The sequence below is a fragment of the Mauremys reevesii genome, linkage group 1 (genome assembly GCF_016161935.1).
Source record: "Mauremys reevesii isolate NIE-2019 linkage group 1, ASM1616193v1, whole genome shotgun sequence".
Taxonomy (NCBI): Eukaryota; Metazoa; Chordata; order Testudines; family Geoemydidae; genus Mauremys; species Mauremys reevesii.
The window spans coordinates 231,399,215-231,418,241 of NC_052623.1; the positions used below are offsets into that span (position 1 = coordinate 231,399,215).

The window sequence follows — 19,027 nt, forward strand, 5'->3', positions numbered from 1 at the left end:
GCAGAAACTACATCTGAAGATTTTTGGTTTTTATTTATTTAGGATAAATGGTCATTTCCTCCTTCCCCCATTATTCTTTGTAATTTAGATTTAATTGATTTTTAAAGACACATTAGATTCTTTCCCCTTTTGCCCCTTGCTCTCACAGGTGGTCACTACAGATCAGTTAAGGTTGTTTGGGTGCCCTAGAAGTACATTTCTATGCCTTGTCATGTTTGAATTTATTTTAAGTTTAGCCTTAACTGTGACCAAATTTCTTTCCAACCAGTTTGTGCAAACGAAGAGAAAAACAAGGGGGCCATTAGAGTGTAAAAGTTTGAGTCATAGGTTAATTATTGACACTTATAATACTTAATAGATATTCATTGTAATTTACAAATATTAACCAGTCAATCAAGTTGGCCTTTACAAGATATCAACTTCACCAGCTTGCTAGTAACTTAAGATAGCTTTATTCAGGGTCATCAGAAATTCTCAAGTCCTGCTATATATTCAATAACTGATGGAAGCAATCCTAATTAGAGGTCACTGTCAATTTTATTTCTCCTTTCCTCTGTAGGGTAACACAAGAAGAGGTTCTTTGTTGTTGATTGTTTGCACTGCCAGTAATGTAACAAGTTCCTAACTGCAGGTGTTAAATGTTACATTGCAGTTCCTGTTTCATGTGTTTAGTGTGTGTTACTTTATATGTAGTATTGAGAAGATTCATGCTGAATGGCAGGACCTACAGTGTTCATTTTCTTTTAAAATTACTTTAAATCATGCACTTTTTTTTTTGTAAAATAAATCAAAATACTTGGTGTAACTGGGTCCCGGGGATTGACCACACTGAGAATGCCACGCTGAGGGCAGACTGCAAGAATTAGGGCAGGCAATTGTCCAAAACTGATGGTTTATTCTATAATTAGATTTACCAAGCCAGTAACAAAAGAGCTTCTGCAATATCACACTGGTTAACCAGAAGTCAAACACAGTCCCCTTTGGCTCCCATCCAGATTAACTGAACACTCAGATTTAGATCCACCTCCTAGTGGATACAGTCCATATCACAAAAAGCGTCATCAGAACTGGCTTTGTTAGTCTAAACAGAGAGGGCAGAAATGGATTCATTAAGACTAAGTCATCCTATCCCTGCAATTGGCCCCTTTAGGGTTAGAATTGAGGCATTTTGACTAGTCACTGTGGAGGAAACTACAGCTTCAGACTTTGAGTAGTACCAGTGGTGCAAGCATGGAATATGGCCTCTGGTATTGCAGGAGTTAAGTTATTTAAGAAGTAGTTTACCCTTTTTATAATTAGCTGTGCTGATTAAAATATTAATTTATACTGTAGTTTCTTTAAGAAGAGTTATTTTGACTTTGTTGCACTGCATGTGGGAATTGAATGCAGAAAAGAGCCTTATGGGAACCTTAAATCAAATGCAGAAATTCTTATTGCCTTTACTTTTAAATGCCAAAGTCTCTCCTCAGTTACAAACATGTAATTCTCATAAAAAAATGTGCTGAAGCAGTAATTATATTTTGTTCAATTACTTCAAATATACTTGTAATGTGTCCAATTTTAATAATGATATTTTGTTAACACCATGGTATCAACGATAATATACTTCTCTTCCATGGCATCACTAATGATTTAAACAAACGCAATAAAACAATGCTAGAACACTTAATATAATTGGAGTAAGGAATCAAATTACAGTTGAGGTTCACTGTGCAAGAATTTAAGTTGTCCCTTATTATTTGAAAGCTCTCTACTGCTGCCATCTGATATCTCTTCATCAATTAGAATAGATCCAATATTTCAAGCAGTAATTCTTGCCTTCCCTTTCTATAACACAGTGATATCAACAGAGACTTTTCCCCACACTTTATGTGAATAATTTCTTTGTTAATACATACCATTTCTTTATAATTTCTCTTAAATGGATATTAAGATTATGGATTTTTATGAAATATCATACTAATTACTTAAAAAAATCTATTAAGCTGCCAAAGAGTATTTAAAAATAAAAATTAAGGGCCAAATCCCAAGCTTTTAATTAAGGGACATTTGGGTCCTGTTGGATTGATGTAAGGCAAGCAGGATTTGGCCTTAATAGTGCAATGAGAAACTTCGGCATATGGTACTTTAGGAACTACTGTTACACTAAGAGTAATTAAAGTACCAATCAAGATCGGGGCTTCATTGTGCTTGGCTCTGAACAGCAAAATACCCATAATTAGCATGTAAATACAAAGTTAGAAAAATGTACTGTTATGAAATTTTCTTAATTTTGTATAACTTTAATACAACAAGTCACTTCCTCAAAAAGTCAACGGCCTGTTGAAATGACAAATTTAAATATTGTCATCACAATACAACTATTGTGTATTGAATGACCTACTTAAGAGTGGACAGAGAAGCATATATAGTTATATTACAGATCACTCACAAAGACCTTAATATAGCATTCACTTATTAGCAAATAATTTATCTGAAGTGTAGTTTTACTCTAGAAAAAAAACCTATAAGAATTGCCAGCATCTTATTCAGATTTGTTTTCTTTGGATGCAATCCACCCAGTACATGGGGCTAACACCAGACATATACACCAGTACTATCCTCTTCATTTGGGGACAATTTTATGGCCTGTGTTATACTGGAGGTCAGATGAGATGACCACAATGGTCCCTTCTGGCCTTGGAATCTAAAAAAGACCACAAATTAGGGGTAGTGCATAGGTCTTGTGCAAGTCCTCTTCAGAAAGGTGAATTTCACTCTGTAATACACAAGTCTAGTCAAACCATATGTGTGACCTGAGTATATGAGATAGTCAAGTCAGATCAACATATGACCAGATCTTGAAGTACTTGGTAAAAGTATTGTGGAGGAAACGGAAAATGTCTGTACTTATTGGAAAACTGGCATAAGTTTATTTAATCATAAAGCAGAAACAGTGTATTTCCCCCCTTAAAGGTGATTTACGAAGGATTTTTAAGAATTTGAGCTTGTGCCCTTTAAGACAGACCTGAAAGGTTAATTTTTTTCCTGCATGTTCTTTACTTTAGAAAAGTCAGGAATGTCAAGTTAAGTCTTCCCTGATTTTGCTGAAGAAACTGTGAAGACTTAAGGATGTTTCCTATGAGCTCTAAGAATTATTGAAATTAATTCTTACTGAAATTTATTATTATTATTTATTACTTGTATTGATGAGTGTTTAATCTGTGTTTAAGCTTCCTTTATCCAAAATATGTAATAATTTAAATTTAATAGGTGTAAACAAAAAAGCAAAGGTTTGAACAGTGACTAAAAATACCTTCCCTTTAATTACTCAGCTTTCACTTTGACTCTTCTGACATCACCATATTATTCCTGCCTAGAGAAGACCCTCATTTCTAATTTAACAGATTTTTATAAGACTTTTTAAAATGTCTGTATACATCATAAAGAAGCAAGAAGTGCATACACCTAATTTAGGTTTGTCCTAACAAGCCATCATTGATATTATGGGAAATAGTAGAAGAACTACATTAGACAAGTCATGAAACACTAAGTGAAATGGTGCAACAGACAGAAACAGCAGACACAGTTCTTGGAACAATTATGGACCTGGAGCTGCAGGTTTTGTTGTGTATGTGACCCATCACAAATGTTTGTCTTTTCCTAATTACTCCTCCTCCTCCCACCCCCACTAGAACAATTCAGAAATTACAAGGGAACGCAACACAAGGCAAAAAGTAGTAGGCAAAAGTTAAAACTTGAAGGGATAGATTTCCCGCCCCCTTGAGTTGTCTAAGGTTTTATCTGCTGTTTAAATCAGTGAGAGCCTTACAGCTAGAACTCTGTACCATGCTTTGGAATGTTCCCCTTGGAATAAATTGTGTTCATTAAAGTGATCCTTGTATCAGGGCAGCTGCCTCCTGAGCACCCCCTCTTGGCCAGAAGTAGCTCCACAGTGCCCTTTCTCTGTTTCCCCTCCTCAGGGCCCCTTATGAGCTCCCCAGTCTTTCTTGAGGCTAACACCATCCCCTGCCTGGGGTTTTTTAAATAACTGAAACAGTTAAAAATAATCCTCAAAGCCCTACAATACAGCCTATTACAGCAACACAAAAGTTTATATTAATCTCTGGCTCTTCTAGCACACACTGAGCTCTTCCTCTGTCCTGGTCTGCTCTTCACAAAGCCAACTTTCCTAGCCCTTCCTAGCTGGATCTCAGCCTTCTGGGCTCTGGCTTCCTTCTCCTGCCAGCATCTTGCCTGTTATGAGGGAGAAGGCAGCATATATACTGCCCTTCTTCAAAGGGCTGCTCCCAGTTGGTTGGCAGAGAGAGGATCTCTGCCCACCCTACACTACAGGGCTCTTAAACCTGGGCCCTTAAAGGAACATGTCTTTTTTCCCATCCAACTACTAATTCCCCAGGACCGCTTTCTGTCTTCTGGCTTTGGCCATTTCCTGTATCTGTGTTCATTCTAGGGTTCCTGGAGTGGGGTCTTCTGGCCCCTTCTAGGCTTTAAGAGCCACCATCTCTGTTACAAGCCTCAAAGGAGACAGGTAGACTGTTTCTGCATTCTGTCTATAATCATGAAGAGTAAAAAGGATGAGTTTTCTTCTAGTTCCTAACTATCATGTTCCTGGGTTCAGGAATAATAAGCATTTAGGCCCAGATTCTGCATCAGGACCCACTAGCACAGATCCATATTGGTAGATCCTGATGCAGGAATAGAGTCATAATAGGTTAATCTATCCTGATTCTGAAAGAGGGCATTGGAATTTCCTCCTTTTACTCAGGCTAGCTAAAATAACCTCTAGAAAATGAAGAAACTAGTACTGACTCCGGTGCTGTTTAGATCTTACAGTCCTTATACTAGTCAAATTCCTTGCATGTTCCTGTGGCCCACCACTTCCCGCAACTCCCATTGGCTAGGAATGGTGAACCGCGGCCACTGGGAGCTGCGGGGGGCCGTGCCTATGGACGGTCAATGTCAGCAAAATGTCTCGCAGCCCACAATCATATCACCCTGATGAGCCCACATGTGGCCTGCGGGTTGCAGGTTGCCCACCACTAATCTAGACTATCTCTGACTATCTAACCTGCTCTTAAAAGCCTCTAATGATGGAGATTCCATAACCTCCCTAGTCAATTTATTCCAGTTTTTAACTACCCTGATAGGAAGTTTTTCCTAATGTTTGACCTAAGCCTCCCTTGCTGCAATTTAAGCCCATTGCTACTTGTCCTATCCTCAGAGGTTATCAAGAACATTTTTTCTCCCTCCTGCTTGTATCAACCTTTTATGTACTTGAAAACTGTTATCATGTCCCCTTTCAGTCTTCTCTTCTCCAGACTAAACAAACCCAGTTTTTTCAATCTTTCCTCACAGGTCATGTTTTCTAGACCTGTAATCATTTTTGTTGCTTTCCTCTGGACTTTCTCCAATTTGTCCACATCTTTCCTGAAATGTGGCACCAGAAGTGGACACATTATTTCAGTTGAGGCTATATCAGCGTGGAGGAGAGTGGAAGAATTACTTCTCGTGTATTGTTTACAACACTCCTGCTAATACATCCCAGGATGATGTTTGCTTTTTTTGCAACAGCATTACACTGTTGACTCATATTTAGCTTGTAGTCCACTATGACTCCCAGATCCCTTTCTGCAGTACTCCTTCATAGGCAGGCATTTCCAATTTTTTATGTGTTCAAATGATTGTTCCTTCCTAAGTTGAGTACTTTGCATTTATCCTTATTGAATTTCATCCTATTTTCTCAGACCATTTCTCCAGTTTGTCCAGATCATTTTGAATTTTAATCTTATCCTCCAAAGCACTTGCAATCCTTCCCAGCTTGGTATCATCCACAAACTTTATAAGTGTACTCTCTATGCCATTATCTAAATCATTTATGAAGATATTGAACAAAACTGGACCTAAGACCGATCCCTGCGGGACCCCATTTGATATACCCTTCCAGCTTGACTGTGAACCACTGATTACTCTCTGGGAATGGCTTCCAAACCAGTTATGCACCCACCTTATAGTAGCTCCATCTAAGTTGTATTTCTAGTGTTTATGAGGTCATGTGAGACAGTATCAAAAGCCTTATTAAAGTCAAGATATACCACATCTACCACTTCCCCCCTACCCAGAAGCTTTGTTATCCTATTAAAGAAAGCTATTAGGTTGGTTTGACACAATTTGTTCTTGACAAAACCATGCTGTTACTTATCACCTTGTTATCTTCTAGGTGTTTGCAAACTGATTGCTTAATTATTTGCTTGGTTATCTTTCCAGGTGCTGAAATTAAGCTGACTAGTCTGTTATTTTTATAGATGAGCACTATATTTTCCTTTTCCAGTCCACTGGAATCTCTCCCATCCGCCATGACTTTTTGAAGGTAATCACTAATGGCTCAGATATCTCCTCAGTAACAAATCTGAGTATTGTCGGATGCATTTCATCACGTCCTGGAGACTTGAAGACATCTAACTTGTCTAAGTAATTTTTAACTTGCTCTTTCCCTATTTTAGCCTCAGATCCTACCTCATTTTCACCAGTGTTTGCTCTGTTAGCTGTCCAATCACTATTAAACTTTTTGGTGAAAACTGAAAAAAAGTCATTTAGCACTTCTGCCATTTCCACATTTTTTGTTATTGTTCCCCCCCATTGAGTAATGGGCTTATCCTATCCTTGGTCTTCCTCTTGCTTCTAACGTATTTATAGATATTTTCTTGTCACTCTTTATGTCTCTAGCTAGTTTAATCTCATTTTGTATCTTGGTCTAATTTTATCCCTACATGCTTGTGTTATTAGTTTATATTCATCCTTTGTAATTTGACCTAGTTTGCACTTTTTGTAGGGCTCTTTTTTGAGTTTTAGATCATTGAATATCTTCTGGTTAAGAACGTGTGGTCTCTTGCCATACTTCCTATCTTTCCTATGCAGTGGGACAGTTTGCTTTTGTGCCCTTAATAATGTCTCCTGGAAAAACTGACAACTCTCTTGAACTGTTTTTCCCCTTAGACTTGCTTCCCCTGGGATCTGACCTACCAACTCTGTGAGTTTGCTAAAGTCTGCTTTCTTGAAATCCATTATATTTACTGGGCTGTTTTCCCTCCCACCATTCCATAGAATCATGAACTCTGTCATTCCATGATCACTTTCACCCAAGCTAACTTCCACTTTCAAATTCTTAACCAGTTCCCCCCTATTTGTCAAAATCAAATCTAGAACAGTGTCTCCCCTTGTAGCTCTGTCCACCTTCTGAAATAAAAAATTGTTGGATAATCTATGTCCTGCTGTTATTTTACCAACAGATGTCTGGGTAGTTGGAGTCCCCCCTCACCACCAAGTCCTGTGATTTGGATGATTTTGTTGTTTAAAAAAAGCCTCATCCATCTCTTGTTCCTGGTTAGGTGGTCTGTAGTAGACTCCTACCATGACATATCCTTGGTTTTTTACCCCTTTTATCCTCACCCAGAGACTTTCAACAAGTCTGTTTCCTATTTCCATCTCAATCTCAGTCCAAGTGTATACATCTTTGGTATATAAGGCAACACCTCCTCCCTTTTTTCCCTGCCTGTCCTTCCTGAGTAAGCTGTACCCTTCTATACCAATATTCCAGTCATGTGTATTATCTCAACAAGTCTCTGTGATGCTAACTATGTTGTGTTTATTAACTAGCATTTCTAGTTCTTCCTGCTTATTCTCCATACTTCTTGCATTAGTATACAGTATACATAATTTGACTTCCCCTCTACGTTCTTCCTTGTCTCTTTCCCTGATCCCTGCTATAATGGCCCATGCTCCCCCAAGATTCCAACCCTTTTCCCACATCTCTATGTTTTTGACTTGCCTGTGGGCTTTAGTCTCCTGCCCCCCACTGAACCTAGTTTAAAGACCTCCTTGCTAGGTTAGCCAGTCTGTATCCAAAGATGCTCTTCCCCTTCCTCAATAGGTAGACCCCATCTCTGCTTATAATCTAACATATTTATCCTCTTAACACCCTGTGAGGTAGGGAAGCATTGTTAGGTGCTGCATACTCTCAGGGTTTCAAAGCATTTTATAGACTATGAAACTATACAAAACCCCTTTGAGAAAGATAGTTCCTAACCCCATTTTACAGATGGGGATCTGAGGCACAGAGATAAGTGACTAGTCCAGTGGAACTGGAATTGAACCCATATTTCCCAACAGCCCAAGTTAGCACTCTTGCCACTGGACAATCCTTCCTCTCCCAGTCCAAGACAATCTGGGTTCTATTGCTGCTACATATTCACTGTGAGATCTGTCATTATTTGGTGTCTCAGTTTCTTCTTCTATAGAATGATGAGGATATTGTCTCACAGGAATGTTGTGTAGTTTGTCTATAAAATGCTTTGAAATGCTCAGAGGTATTCAAAAGTAATTATTTCATAGCCTTGGAGACATGTTATTCCTGAATAACTTTGCTGGACAATCTGCAAGTGGGAATAGAAATACAAGTACTTTTGAGAGGGTTTGGAGATGAGTGCAACCAATAATAATTGTTGCAGTTGGAAAACTACCATAGGAAAGGACGAGGAAGAAATCATAGAGGATGTTAATAAAGGCAAAAGTGAGTTTAAGGTGGAAGGGGTGAGTGAAAGCCAGTGTGGTGCAAAACTGTTGTAAGAGACCCAAGCCATGGGCAAGGTTTTCCAACAGACTCTCAAACTTTTCATTGAAACTGGGCCACCTTTCTGGAAAAGCATGTATGGTTTCAGGCAGGTGACAATCCTTTTCTATGGTTCACATTCAGCACTACCTGGACACTATATAATCAAAAAGAAGCAAATGAAAGAGAGCAACACAAATTCAGTGTTGTGGAGGGATTGACTTGTGAAAAGAGGTAAGTGCTATCTTATAGATAGCTAAGGGCTAGTTAACATGATACATGTACAAATATTTGAAATGGTACACACCTAAGAACAAGAAGGACTCTTTCGGGTTATACATACAGGTGTAACTAGGAGCAGTCAGATGAAAATAAGAAACTAAGAACTTCCTGAAAGTGTTTGACTGGAATATTCTTCTAAGGGAAACGATATAAGCCTCCTTGTTTGGAACATTTAGAACTGGGGTACAGAACAAAGGAAAATGGCAACAGTCCTGCATTGCTGGGAGGGTGGATGTAATGGGCCTTTCCCACTCTAGTTTCTTTGATTCACCTTTAGGTAAGTGATCTTGCACATACTGGGCAAAACCTCTGAGTCAAATTCCTGGCACTCCCCACGGGAAACTGATTTCGCATTCAAAGAAATGAGACAATAAAAAAAATCAGAATTTACAACTTTTCTGGCATGATCACAAGTCTCAGCAACAAGCTGAGAAACATAATGCTGAGGAGTCTACGTTTTGGGTGCTCTCTTCCTTCCATTGGAATAAGAAAAATTAGTGTTAGTTTAGAAAAGGCACGAAGAAAAAGATAAGTCCATCCTGACATGGGCTAGATATAGCACACATAATGATCCTCTGCTATTGGCTTCACCAAATCTTCAGTGAAAAAAAATACGCAGCCTGCTTAGACTCTTGAATATAAGAGACTGCTGCAAAGGCACAGAGCCAGCTTGTACCAGTGCATAATTTAATTCAAAAGGTTGTGAAGGAAATACCATTATTAATCCTTTTAATTAGTTATATACAGGTAGGAAAAGATGGGTGGTTGTGGTGGGGGCAGGGGGAGAAGTGAACATCTAAACTATTGCTTATGTCTGCTGCTAATGACATTATAGCAGAGAAGCACAAATGCTCCTCTCTGACATGATAAAACCATCAGAACTAGAGTCCCTAATTCCTTTTTTGCCTCACACCTACTTTCAAGGGAAAACAGACAAGGGAGATATAAGGGAGGTTACCCTGGATGGGTAAGGGTGGGGCTTGATAAGCTAGGGGGCAGAGTCAGACAACAGTTCTCTCTGCACCTATGAAATCTGCCATATGTAGCTGAAGAGCAGAGAAGAGGAGAAAAGGGACGTACAACAGGAGAGAGTATGCGCTGCTTGCCAGATGGTTTCAGGTTTTTCTTCATTTTATTTCTGTCTGTGTGTGGAATCTCCCTTTTTTTGATTAAGCACGCTAGTAAATGTTTTTTTATGTAGCTTTGGTTGCAAATTCTGGTTAACAGACCTTTGTTAGTAGCACTTGTCTGGTTACCCTTAAGCCCTGTAAACTGAATTGGACTGAGTGAGAATAGTTCTGATATTTGTTTAACGTAGGTTCATCTTGTGAATTGGGTGGACTGAAAGGCTTCTTGCTTTAAATTTGCAATTGCTCCCCACAGCTTTTTAGCACTGAGGGAAGTGGCTAGAGAAAATTAAGATTAGAAGTATTTACCCATCAGCAGTGTGATTAACAAGGATATTTTTCTCATTGGCAAAATGCATCAAGAAAAAAAATTGTTCACTTGGTAACAAGTCCACTACCCCATGGAAACATTTCATGAAATACCTTGGAAGAGAGGCTCTACTTAGAAGTATTTAAATGACAATTTATTCACTCATGCACTGAGATCTTAGCAACAAAACAAATAAATTTAATTTGACAAAAGCCAGGAGATTAAGGCTGAAATTCCATTTTAAATTATTCTGTTATGCTGAGGTAATAGCAGATCAGATGGTATGTTTGAGGCCCCTCTGCCAGAGGAGCAAATCAACTGCAAATAACAGGCATCCTGACTTGAGTTCTAACCATCATTTCAGCATTAATTCGAATATTGCCTTGCTTTTGTGAGGGTAAACAAAACCTGTAATGTTATATTTATATTTTTATGGACATGTGTAAGAACTGAGGCAATTTTAAAAATGTCCCTTCAGAAAACAGACTTCTAACACCTGCAAAACTGTTATATTCTGATATAAAATAAATGTAGATATGTGTTAATACGTATTAGACTATAGCTATTCAAGTCTGTCTTATGAAATACATGCTAATCTTTATTAGCCAAATTTTCCACACTATTCCACCAGCAGGACTTCACTTAGGTCAATGTCATTACTATTAATATAAAGCTGTTGTAGCAAAACAGAATCAGGCCCGAGCTCTTTCATTTAACACACGGCAACAACACAGATCTACCAGAATTGTGAGTTAAAGGAGCATAATAAAGTCCCAGTCCTGCTTTTTGTTGTTGTTGTTGTTGCTTGGGCAAAACTCTGAGTACATCAGGAGTTACAATTGCAGGATCAGGCCTCTTATGTCTGAAATTGCTCATTCTGAATCTTAAAATTGTTCTACAATGTAGACATCATAGCCAAGTCTTTCAGAATGCAACATAATAATAAAGCTCCATATTTTAAACCTGTGTATACTATGCTTTAGCCCACAGCGAGCTAATAGTCAATGTATAGACTCTCAGAAAACAGAAGCACTGATAAATTTGCAGCTGTAGCAGTTCTATCTGCAGTAAAGGACACTTCTGTATTCACTGAATCTAAAATGATTTGATAGAATCACCTAAGAGGAAGGTAAGGTGCTTCTGTTACTTGTGTTGTGCTATTTTAGTAACTTTTAAGCCTGTTTTTGTTTAATTGCCATTACATTGAATCTAAATTTTCCACCCCCCTCCTAAAGTCTTACCGTCTAGTTAGTTCTTGTGTTTCCATTGTCTAATATGTTCTTCTGATTTAATTTCAGAGCCTCTGAGTGACAACAGGTGACAGGCTGGCGGCTCACACTGTTGTGTCACAGAGGAGTTCCAGGATAACGGCAGAAAGACATCTTATCAGTTATTGGAGAACACCCAGGACAGAAAGGACATACAATACCTTCTTTTATTATTTTAAATATTGATCAGGGTTAGCAATACCTGTGCTTCATTACAGAATGTCCTGTGGTAATGGTGAAACTGGTGGGCACTCTATGTATAACCTCTGTGGTCAGGGTCAAAGCTCCAGCTCCCAGTTAGCTAGTCTGAATGGTCATAGGAAGTCTTCAGGATTGTTGGAAGTCACAGGGAACTTAAACAATAAGCAATATTCTTCAGTGGCACTAGCTCCAGATACCATGGTGAATAATGGATCAGGAATTCCCCCTAACTCTGAGGAAGACACAAAGGATTCAGCATTCCAGCTCAGCAACCAACCTATGACAGGAAGTGAAATCCGTAGGACCTACACTACCAAGTGTTTCTATGGCCCTTATTTAACCAAAACTAGCATGCAGGGAGATGTCTACAACTTCCTGGAGAGGCCTAGTGGATGGAAGTGTTTTATTTACCATTTTACTGTGTAAGTACCTATACTTTCACATAATTTCTGATGTAAGAGCTATATGAAATTGTGCACTCATGGTCTACCGGAAACCAGGGTATTATGAGTCAGAGTCTGGCACCCTTACTCACAGGGATAGTCTTTGCTCACATGAGTAATCCCATTGAAATGGATGGAACTACTTGTTCCAGAAAGGATCAGGCCCTATACCTGTTAACTTTTCTAGTGCAGTTCACTGGAGTCCTCCAGTGTTTTTATTTTTACTTGTGGCTTCTCTTTCAACTACTGTGCTTCATCCTTGCTATATACAAGACAAAAAAGGTCCAGTACTATAACCACACTTTTTTTTAATCTCTGTCTTAATTTATTTACATTGTTCCAGTAGACAAGGAGATGTGTAAGACTTAGTTCTGGTCAGATACATCCTATAACTGTAGATGCGCACTGTTCATCCTGCAGTTGCACAACTGACTTCAAGCCATTTTTTAAGTCAACTTGTTGTACAAACACCTGAACACTATATTTCTTATTTCAGTTTGGATTAATTTACACAACTTGAAGTTATCAGTATTAGATACGAACTTTGCAACAAGTTAGTCATTTTACCACATGTGCAGTACACAGTGAGAGGAAATGAAGGCTTTGATTTATCCGTGTAGTAGCAAATTAATACAGCTGTTAATATTTTCTCTGAGCTGCTTATAGCATCCACCAGGACAGTACAGTTTAGTTATCACTTCACATGCTGTTTAAGGGCAGCAGCGAGCCTCCCCGCCCCCCTGCCCAGATTAACAGACTCGTGCTTGTGGGGCTCATCATGCTACCATGCTAAAAATAGCTGTGTAGACAATGCAGCTCAGGCTGGAGCTTGGGCTTTGAAGCCGAGGGAGAGGGGTGGGCTTCAGAGGCCAAGCTCCAGCCCGAGCTGAAACTTAAAAATGCTGCCCACAAGGCTATTTTTAGCGTGGTAGCACAAGTCCTGCGAGCCCCAAGGCCGCCCTTAGGGGTGGGCCACCCAGGCGACTGCCCAGGGTGCCATGGTCAGGGGGGCTCTGTGCAGCAGCGCAGAATGCGTGCTGCCAATATAGTATCAGAAACTGCTCTTGGCTGGCAGGGGAGTGCTGCGTGGGGGGATACCCAGATTTCTCCCTGCTTCCTCCCGACGGAGGAACACAGGGGAGGGGGACAGTGATGATGCACAGATACTGTTTGCCTCCCCAATGTTCCTCTGTGCCCCCTAGGGGGCTGTAAGTGGGGAAGTGAGGAGCAACACCAAGCACTCCATGCATCCAGGTCACAGCCCAGGTGGGGAAAGTGACCTGGATGCAGGGAGCCCTGATGTTGCTCCTCCGCTCACAGTCCCCTAGGGGCACGTGGATGGGCAGCATTGGAGTGGGGGAGTGAGCAGCAATGCCAGCTGCTCCATGCATCCAGGTCAGTTTCCCCACGTGGGCACAGAAGGGGAGTGCAGGGATTTGGAGATGCAGGAGGGGAGTGCAGGGGTTGGGGTGAAGCGGGCAGAATGCAGGGGTTAGGGGCACAGGAGAGGGGTGGGGAGCCTGAGGAACCCATAGGGGCCAAGGGAAATGGAGGTCACCCATGGGGGCAGGGGAACCAAAATACAAGTTCACCCGGGATGCCATTTTCCGTAAGGCTGGCCCTGGCGAGTCCTTATCTGTCGACCCAGGCTGGGAGGATCTCTGCCAGGGGCTGCCATGGGACATATCTTAACAGTAACTATTATTTGCTTTTTGCTACAGTAAAGGGCCTGTTCGTGCCCCTATTGAATCAAGTGGGAGTTTCACTATTGACTGGAATGAGATTAAGATTGAGAAAAAAAAAAAAGTCTTTGTTATGAAGAAAAGTGGAGCATATAGCTCTTGTGTTTGTCTCAAGGGCTTTCTTAGGACCTGATTATGCATTCCTTAGCCTAAGAAAACCATCACTCATTTCAAGTAAGCAAGAGAGTGTCAAATGCCTACTTTTTGGAAAAAAGACTTAGAAAGATACAGCAATGTTTTAAAATGAGGGTAAACCATGATGCCTCTGTTAGTCATAAAGTAGATAGTCTTATTACTATTTATTTCCTTTCTGCCTCAAGATTATCTTGGCTTTTATCAAATGATGTTTTGATTCATGAAATTTTGCCAACTAAACGGATAGGGCCTCTTTCAAGGACTATACTTATAGTATATAATCATGCCTAAGGCTTAAACAGATTTCATTTGTGTAGATTTAAATATGTGAATGGTCATGGTTTAAGCCTATTTGAGGTTGGGATTTATTTGTCTCACAAAAAATGTGTTTGAGATATGAAATACTGATGATGAGGGCAAACTAAGGTTGACCTTTAATTTGTGCTTGTGGCAGTGATTTTTTTTTAAAAACTAGACCGCAGTTGGGGGAAACCACTGGAGTTAATAGAAAATTTTTTTTTTTTTAGTGGCATAATGATTTTAGTAAAACAAAAAACCACTTAATTCCCCCATTCACCCCACTTTTAAAAACTTTTCACTAAGAAGTACTTACTTTGATTAAAAGAAAACTTGTATACGATTCTTTAGACATTAGTTGCATCTAAGTGTCCACCTAAGTGCTTTAGCTCCCTCATGATCATATAGTATATACATTTACAGTACAAGGATTTTTACAAAGTGTAGATATACCATACAATAGTAAATATGATTAAAGGATATAATGACATGAATAAAAACTGAATATCAAAATTTTTAAAATGTTGCCCATTTCATTTATGTATTATAGGCATAATTAATTTGTAAGTGATCCACATGTTACATGGATCATTAGGATCTTAACTTTCTTCTTCCTTGTATGTAACTGAAGTTTTATGACTAAATCTATCTGTGTAGAACAGTGGTCCCCAAACTTTTTGTCTGGCGGGTGTCAGACGAAGGACCATGGCGGCGGTCGAGCATCCGCCGAAATGCCGCCGAATTTTGGCGGCATTTCGGCGGCGACGTCTCTCCATGACGTCGCTTGTCGGCGGCAAGCGACATCATAGAGAGGCGTCGCCGCCGAAATGCCGCCGAATTTTAGATGCCCCTGCCCACGGGCAAAGTGTTGGGGACCCCTGGTGTAGAATGTGGGGAATTGGATGCACAGCTTTCATTAACTCCTCAAATTCTCCACATACTACAGTGACAACATTAGTCATTTACAAACCTGTGGGGAACTTATATCCAAATGGGACTGGAGTCAGATAAAAAAAGGCAGGTACTTCCAGTTCAGCTATGAAAAGTGCACATACACCTCTACCTCGATATAACGTGACCCGATATAACACGAATTTGGATATAACGCGTTAAAGCAGCGCTCCGGGGGGGGAGGGGGGGCGGGACTGCACACTCCGGTGGATCAAAGCAAGTTCAATATAATGTGGTTTCACCTATAACGCAGTAAGATTTTTTGGCTCCCGAGGACAGCGTTATAATCAAGATAGAGGTGTACTATGAAAAAAGACAAAGCAGGGTGACCACAAGTTCTGTGGAACTTGGCAACCCTCTTGTATTCTGAAATTACTATGACAACCTTCTGTCTCATGTAGTATTTATAATTCCCCTGGTATCTCAAACTTTTTTTTAAAGCAAAAAACTTGATATTTACTAATTACTCCTTAAACTGTTGTAATCTATGTGTTAGAAAACCAGAAAACGGAACAGATTTTTTTTCTTAATTAAATCCATGTTAGCTGTTTTTCTCAGTGGAATTATTCCAGATTTACACTGGTGTAACTAACTACATGATTACACCCGAAACTTAATTGATCAACAGTTTTGAAGGATGGGTTTGCTTATGAATTTTCCCATCCCTGTCCCCTATGTCTTACATATGTACTTACAAATTAAGATCCCAATCCTGCAAATCCTTAGTTACCCAAGTAGTTCTCACATTTGTAAGGACTGTTTGGGCAAGTGAACCCTGAAAGCACTCTCATGAACAGAGTGAAAGATTACATTTGTGGGCAGAAGGAGAATAGAGGGCAGCAGAGATAGCAGTGGTGCACAGTATGTGGTGTCTTGATTCTCTTTTGTGCCAACCATTTTTCTGCTCCCACTGAAGCTCCTTAAAGTACTGGGTATCAATATATCTTCGAGTCCAGCTGCTGACCATATGGTCTTTAGTCCAGACACAGGAGTGCCTTGCTTGAATTTGAGTTCTCAACTATTGTATGCATTTGCTTAAATCCCACTCACATGCTAAGATAGCACTGTATAACCCTCAGAGTTTGTTTTTGAAGTAGTTGTGTGACATATAATTTTGACCCTGGGATATTGTAGCATGGCAGACAAGTTCACTTTAATAAGACATGGGTATTGTGTTTCCCCCTTTCTGCACCAAAGTTTTCCTTTTTATCTCTCTGATTACTTTCTACTATGTGCATAAAAAAATGAAAGAAGATTATATTTAATTAAAGTTACTATGCAAATCCAGACAGCTAGATCCTGTAACTATGATTGGGACATCTTATATGTTTTGTATCCTGGTGAAACATTTTGTTAGTTTGCAGATTGAATAACAAGTGGCCGGATTATAATTTAAAATACTGGTAGGTTTCTTAAACATCTCATTTAGCATAGGCATGCCCATTGGCTGGAAAGAAATAAGGGCAGGCAATTTTCCACAATGACAAAATTATTCCACCCCAATTTAGGAATCAGATAACAATGAACACAAAGCATAGTGCAATACATTTTATCTGACTAATGTTCTAGACTATGTGACAGGGTATGCTATGTGTCCAGGTCTTTGGGGACCTCCCAAGAATTTGGTGAGAGACATTTCATTAGGATTCAAATGCACAGTCCAGTTTTCATGGCAGGTCTCAGGGGCAGAGAAACAGTCTGGGAAGGGGTAAGTGGTCAGAAAATAGATGCAGCTGAGGCTCACTAAAATGAAGTCCCAGGTGGCAAATATGAAGACAGGAAAATTGTGGCTGGTGGTGGGGAAGTGGTTTTTGCTATATGTGCACCCTAGAAAAGGAAATGACTTTGATTTAGTTGCTTGTTCATATCCTGGCAAGGAGATAAGGATTCTGTTCTGTTCTGACTGCAAGTGATAGAGAGGCCACCCTGCGTCAGATACAGTGAGATGAGCTGCACCTAACAACAAGTAAGATATAAAATTATTTTCATTAACTGGAATTTCTTAGCTACTACTAAATGGTGGCCACCCTGTTGGAAAACAAGGACATTTATAGCAACAACACTACAGAAACCTAACATAGAGTTGAGGGTCAAACCCTGTTATCTTTATTCACTTGTGTTGTCTCATTAAAATTTTTCTGTCATTGAAACTTAAGATAAGAGTTGACCAAAAGGAAACCCGTACGTATTCTGCTTTAGAACGGTTTGCTATTGAAAAGAGAACTTTCATATTCAATACTAAAATGTTTCTTACACACACGATGATCTCCTTCTGCTATTAAACCAGTATTATGGCCATTTGGGAACTGCTGTAGTCTGTTACCCGTGAACCAGAGATTTTCAAAGTAAAATGGACATTGCCAGCCATCAAGATAGAAGTGCATTAATAAATATTAAATTTATTTTTTAAATATTTGAATAACTTCACAGTTTACACTTGGCAATTAGTACACCACAGATAGTCTCTTGAAGATAAGAGACTTTGATGGTGGAAAAGTGATCATCTCCAGCTTAAAGGAAAGTTAAACCAAGAGAACCACTACGTTGTAATCATATACCGTATATGTGACCAAGTTCTGCCCTCACACTAGTGTCAGTCAGGTGTAACTCCACTCAGGTTATTTAAGTCAATGGAATTGACACTAGTGTAAATCAGAGCAGGGCTTGGCCCATTAGTTTCAGACACAGAAGTTAGAAGTTGAGTACAAGTGTGAAGATAAGTTTGATGCACAGTGGTCTGTGTATCTAACAGTGCTTTTTGAAAATTGGAAAGATCCTTCACTTACAGTTAAGCTTGTTTCTATGGGCAGATGACAACTCCTCTGATCTGCACATAAAGAGGTCCTCCATGTGTGTATCTACACACTTTTGCATAGAGGAGAAACTCAGGTACTTTCAAGGTGCCATGTCCTTCCCACCACTGCATCCTGCAGAGGTCTCTCTGCACTATTTTATGTCCACATGAAGGGAGCAGGCAGACTCAGGGAGAGCTGTGGGGATGCCTACTGTTTTCCTCTCTTTCCCCATCAAATGTTGCATATATGCTCAGTACAGCTCGTTAACCATACTACAAGACGCCCAGGTGGAGCTGCCACAGGCTGGAGCTGATGTGAGGAGCGCAGGACTGACGTTAACTACTCTAGCCTCCCAGGGCTCCCTGGAGGGAGGAGAGCTTAGCAAGGGCCCTGTAGCCTTTCCTGCATGGATGTAAACACCACTTTCCCAACAACTTGCTGTGAGGTAATGTGCAGATTTCCATGGGAAGTGTTCCTTTTTTATATAAGGGTGAGAATCTGGTCCTTTTTGACTCTTAGTCAAGGTTTATATTTGCATCAGAAACCTTTTACATTTGTATTTATTTGTATTATGGAGCAATGTAAAAATGTGAAATTGATGGTACTATGAACTTATCACAGACACTGTTACTTTCCAACATGGATGAGTTAATGTTTAGTACAGTCGGCTTAGTCACTGAAAATAATTTAGATGGAGGTGTTGGGGAAGGGACATCAGGATGGCTCAGGGATTTATCATGAGAAAGTGAACCTTTCACCTGTAGGCAACTGGTCTGAGTCTGGGCCAAGTCAGTAGTGAAGACGACTTAATGTCTGTTGGGGGAGATATGAAAGAAGTTTTTGGCCTCAGTTGAGTTCTCAGTGAACA

General features: G+C 39.8%; 1 protein-coding gene across 19 annotated transcripts in view; it reads left to right on the plus strand.

Moving 5' to 3' along the window:
* The window catches only part of LOC120406051 (potassium voltage-gated channel subfamily KQT member 1-like), an 819,762-nt gene that overhangs the window by 58,669 nt on the left and 742,066 nt on the right, over positions 1-19,027 (plus strand). For 18 of the 19 annotated variants that reach the window (XM_039540307.1, XM_039540238.1, XM_039540220.1 and 15 more), the window contains one exon: positions 11,626-12,218. In XM_039540307.1, the coding sequence (XP_039396241.1) occupies positions 11,815-12,218 (404 nt within the window). In that variant the 5' untranslated portion in view covers positions 11,626-11,814. Of the gene's footprint in view, positions 1-11,310; positions 11,457-11,625; positions 12,219-19,027 lie in introns of all 19 variants that reach the window. The other variant, XM_039540231.1, reaches the window with a different exon arrangement.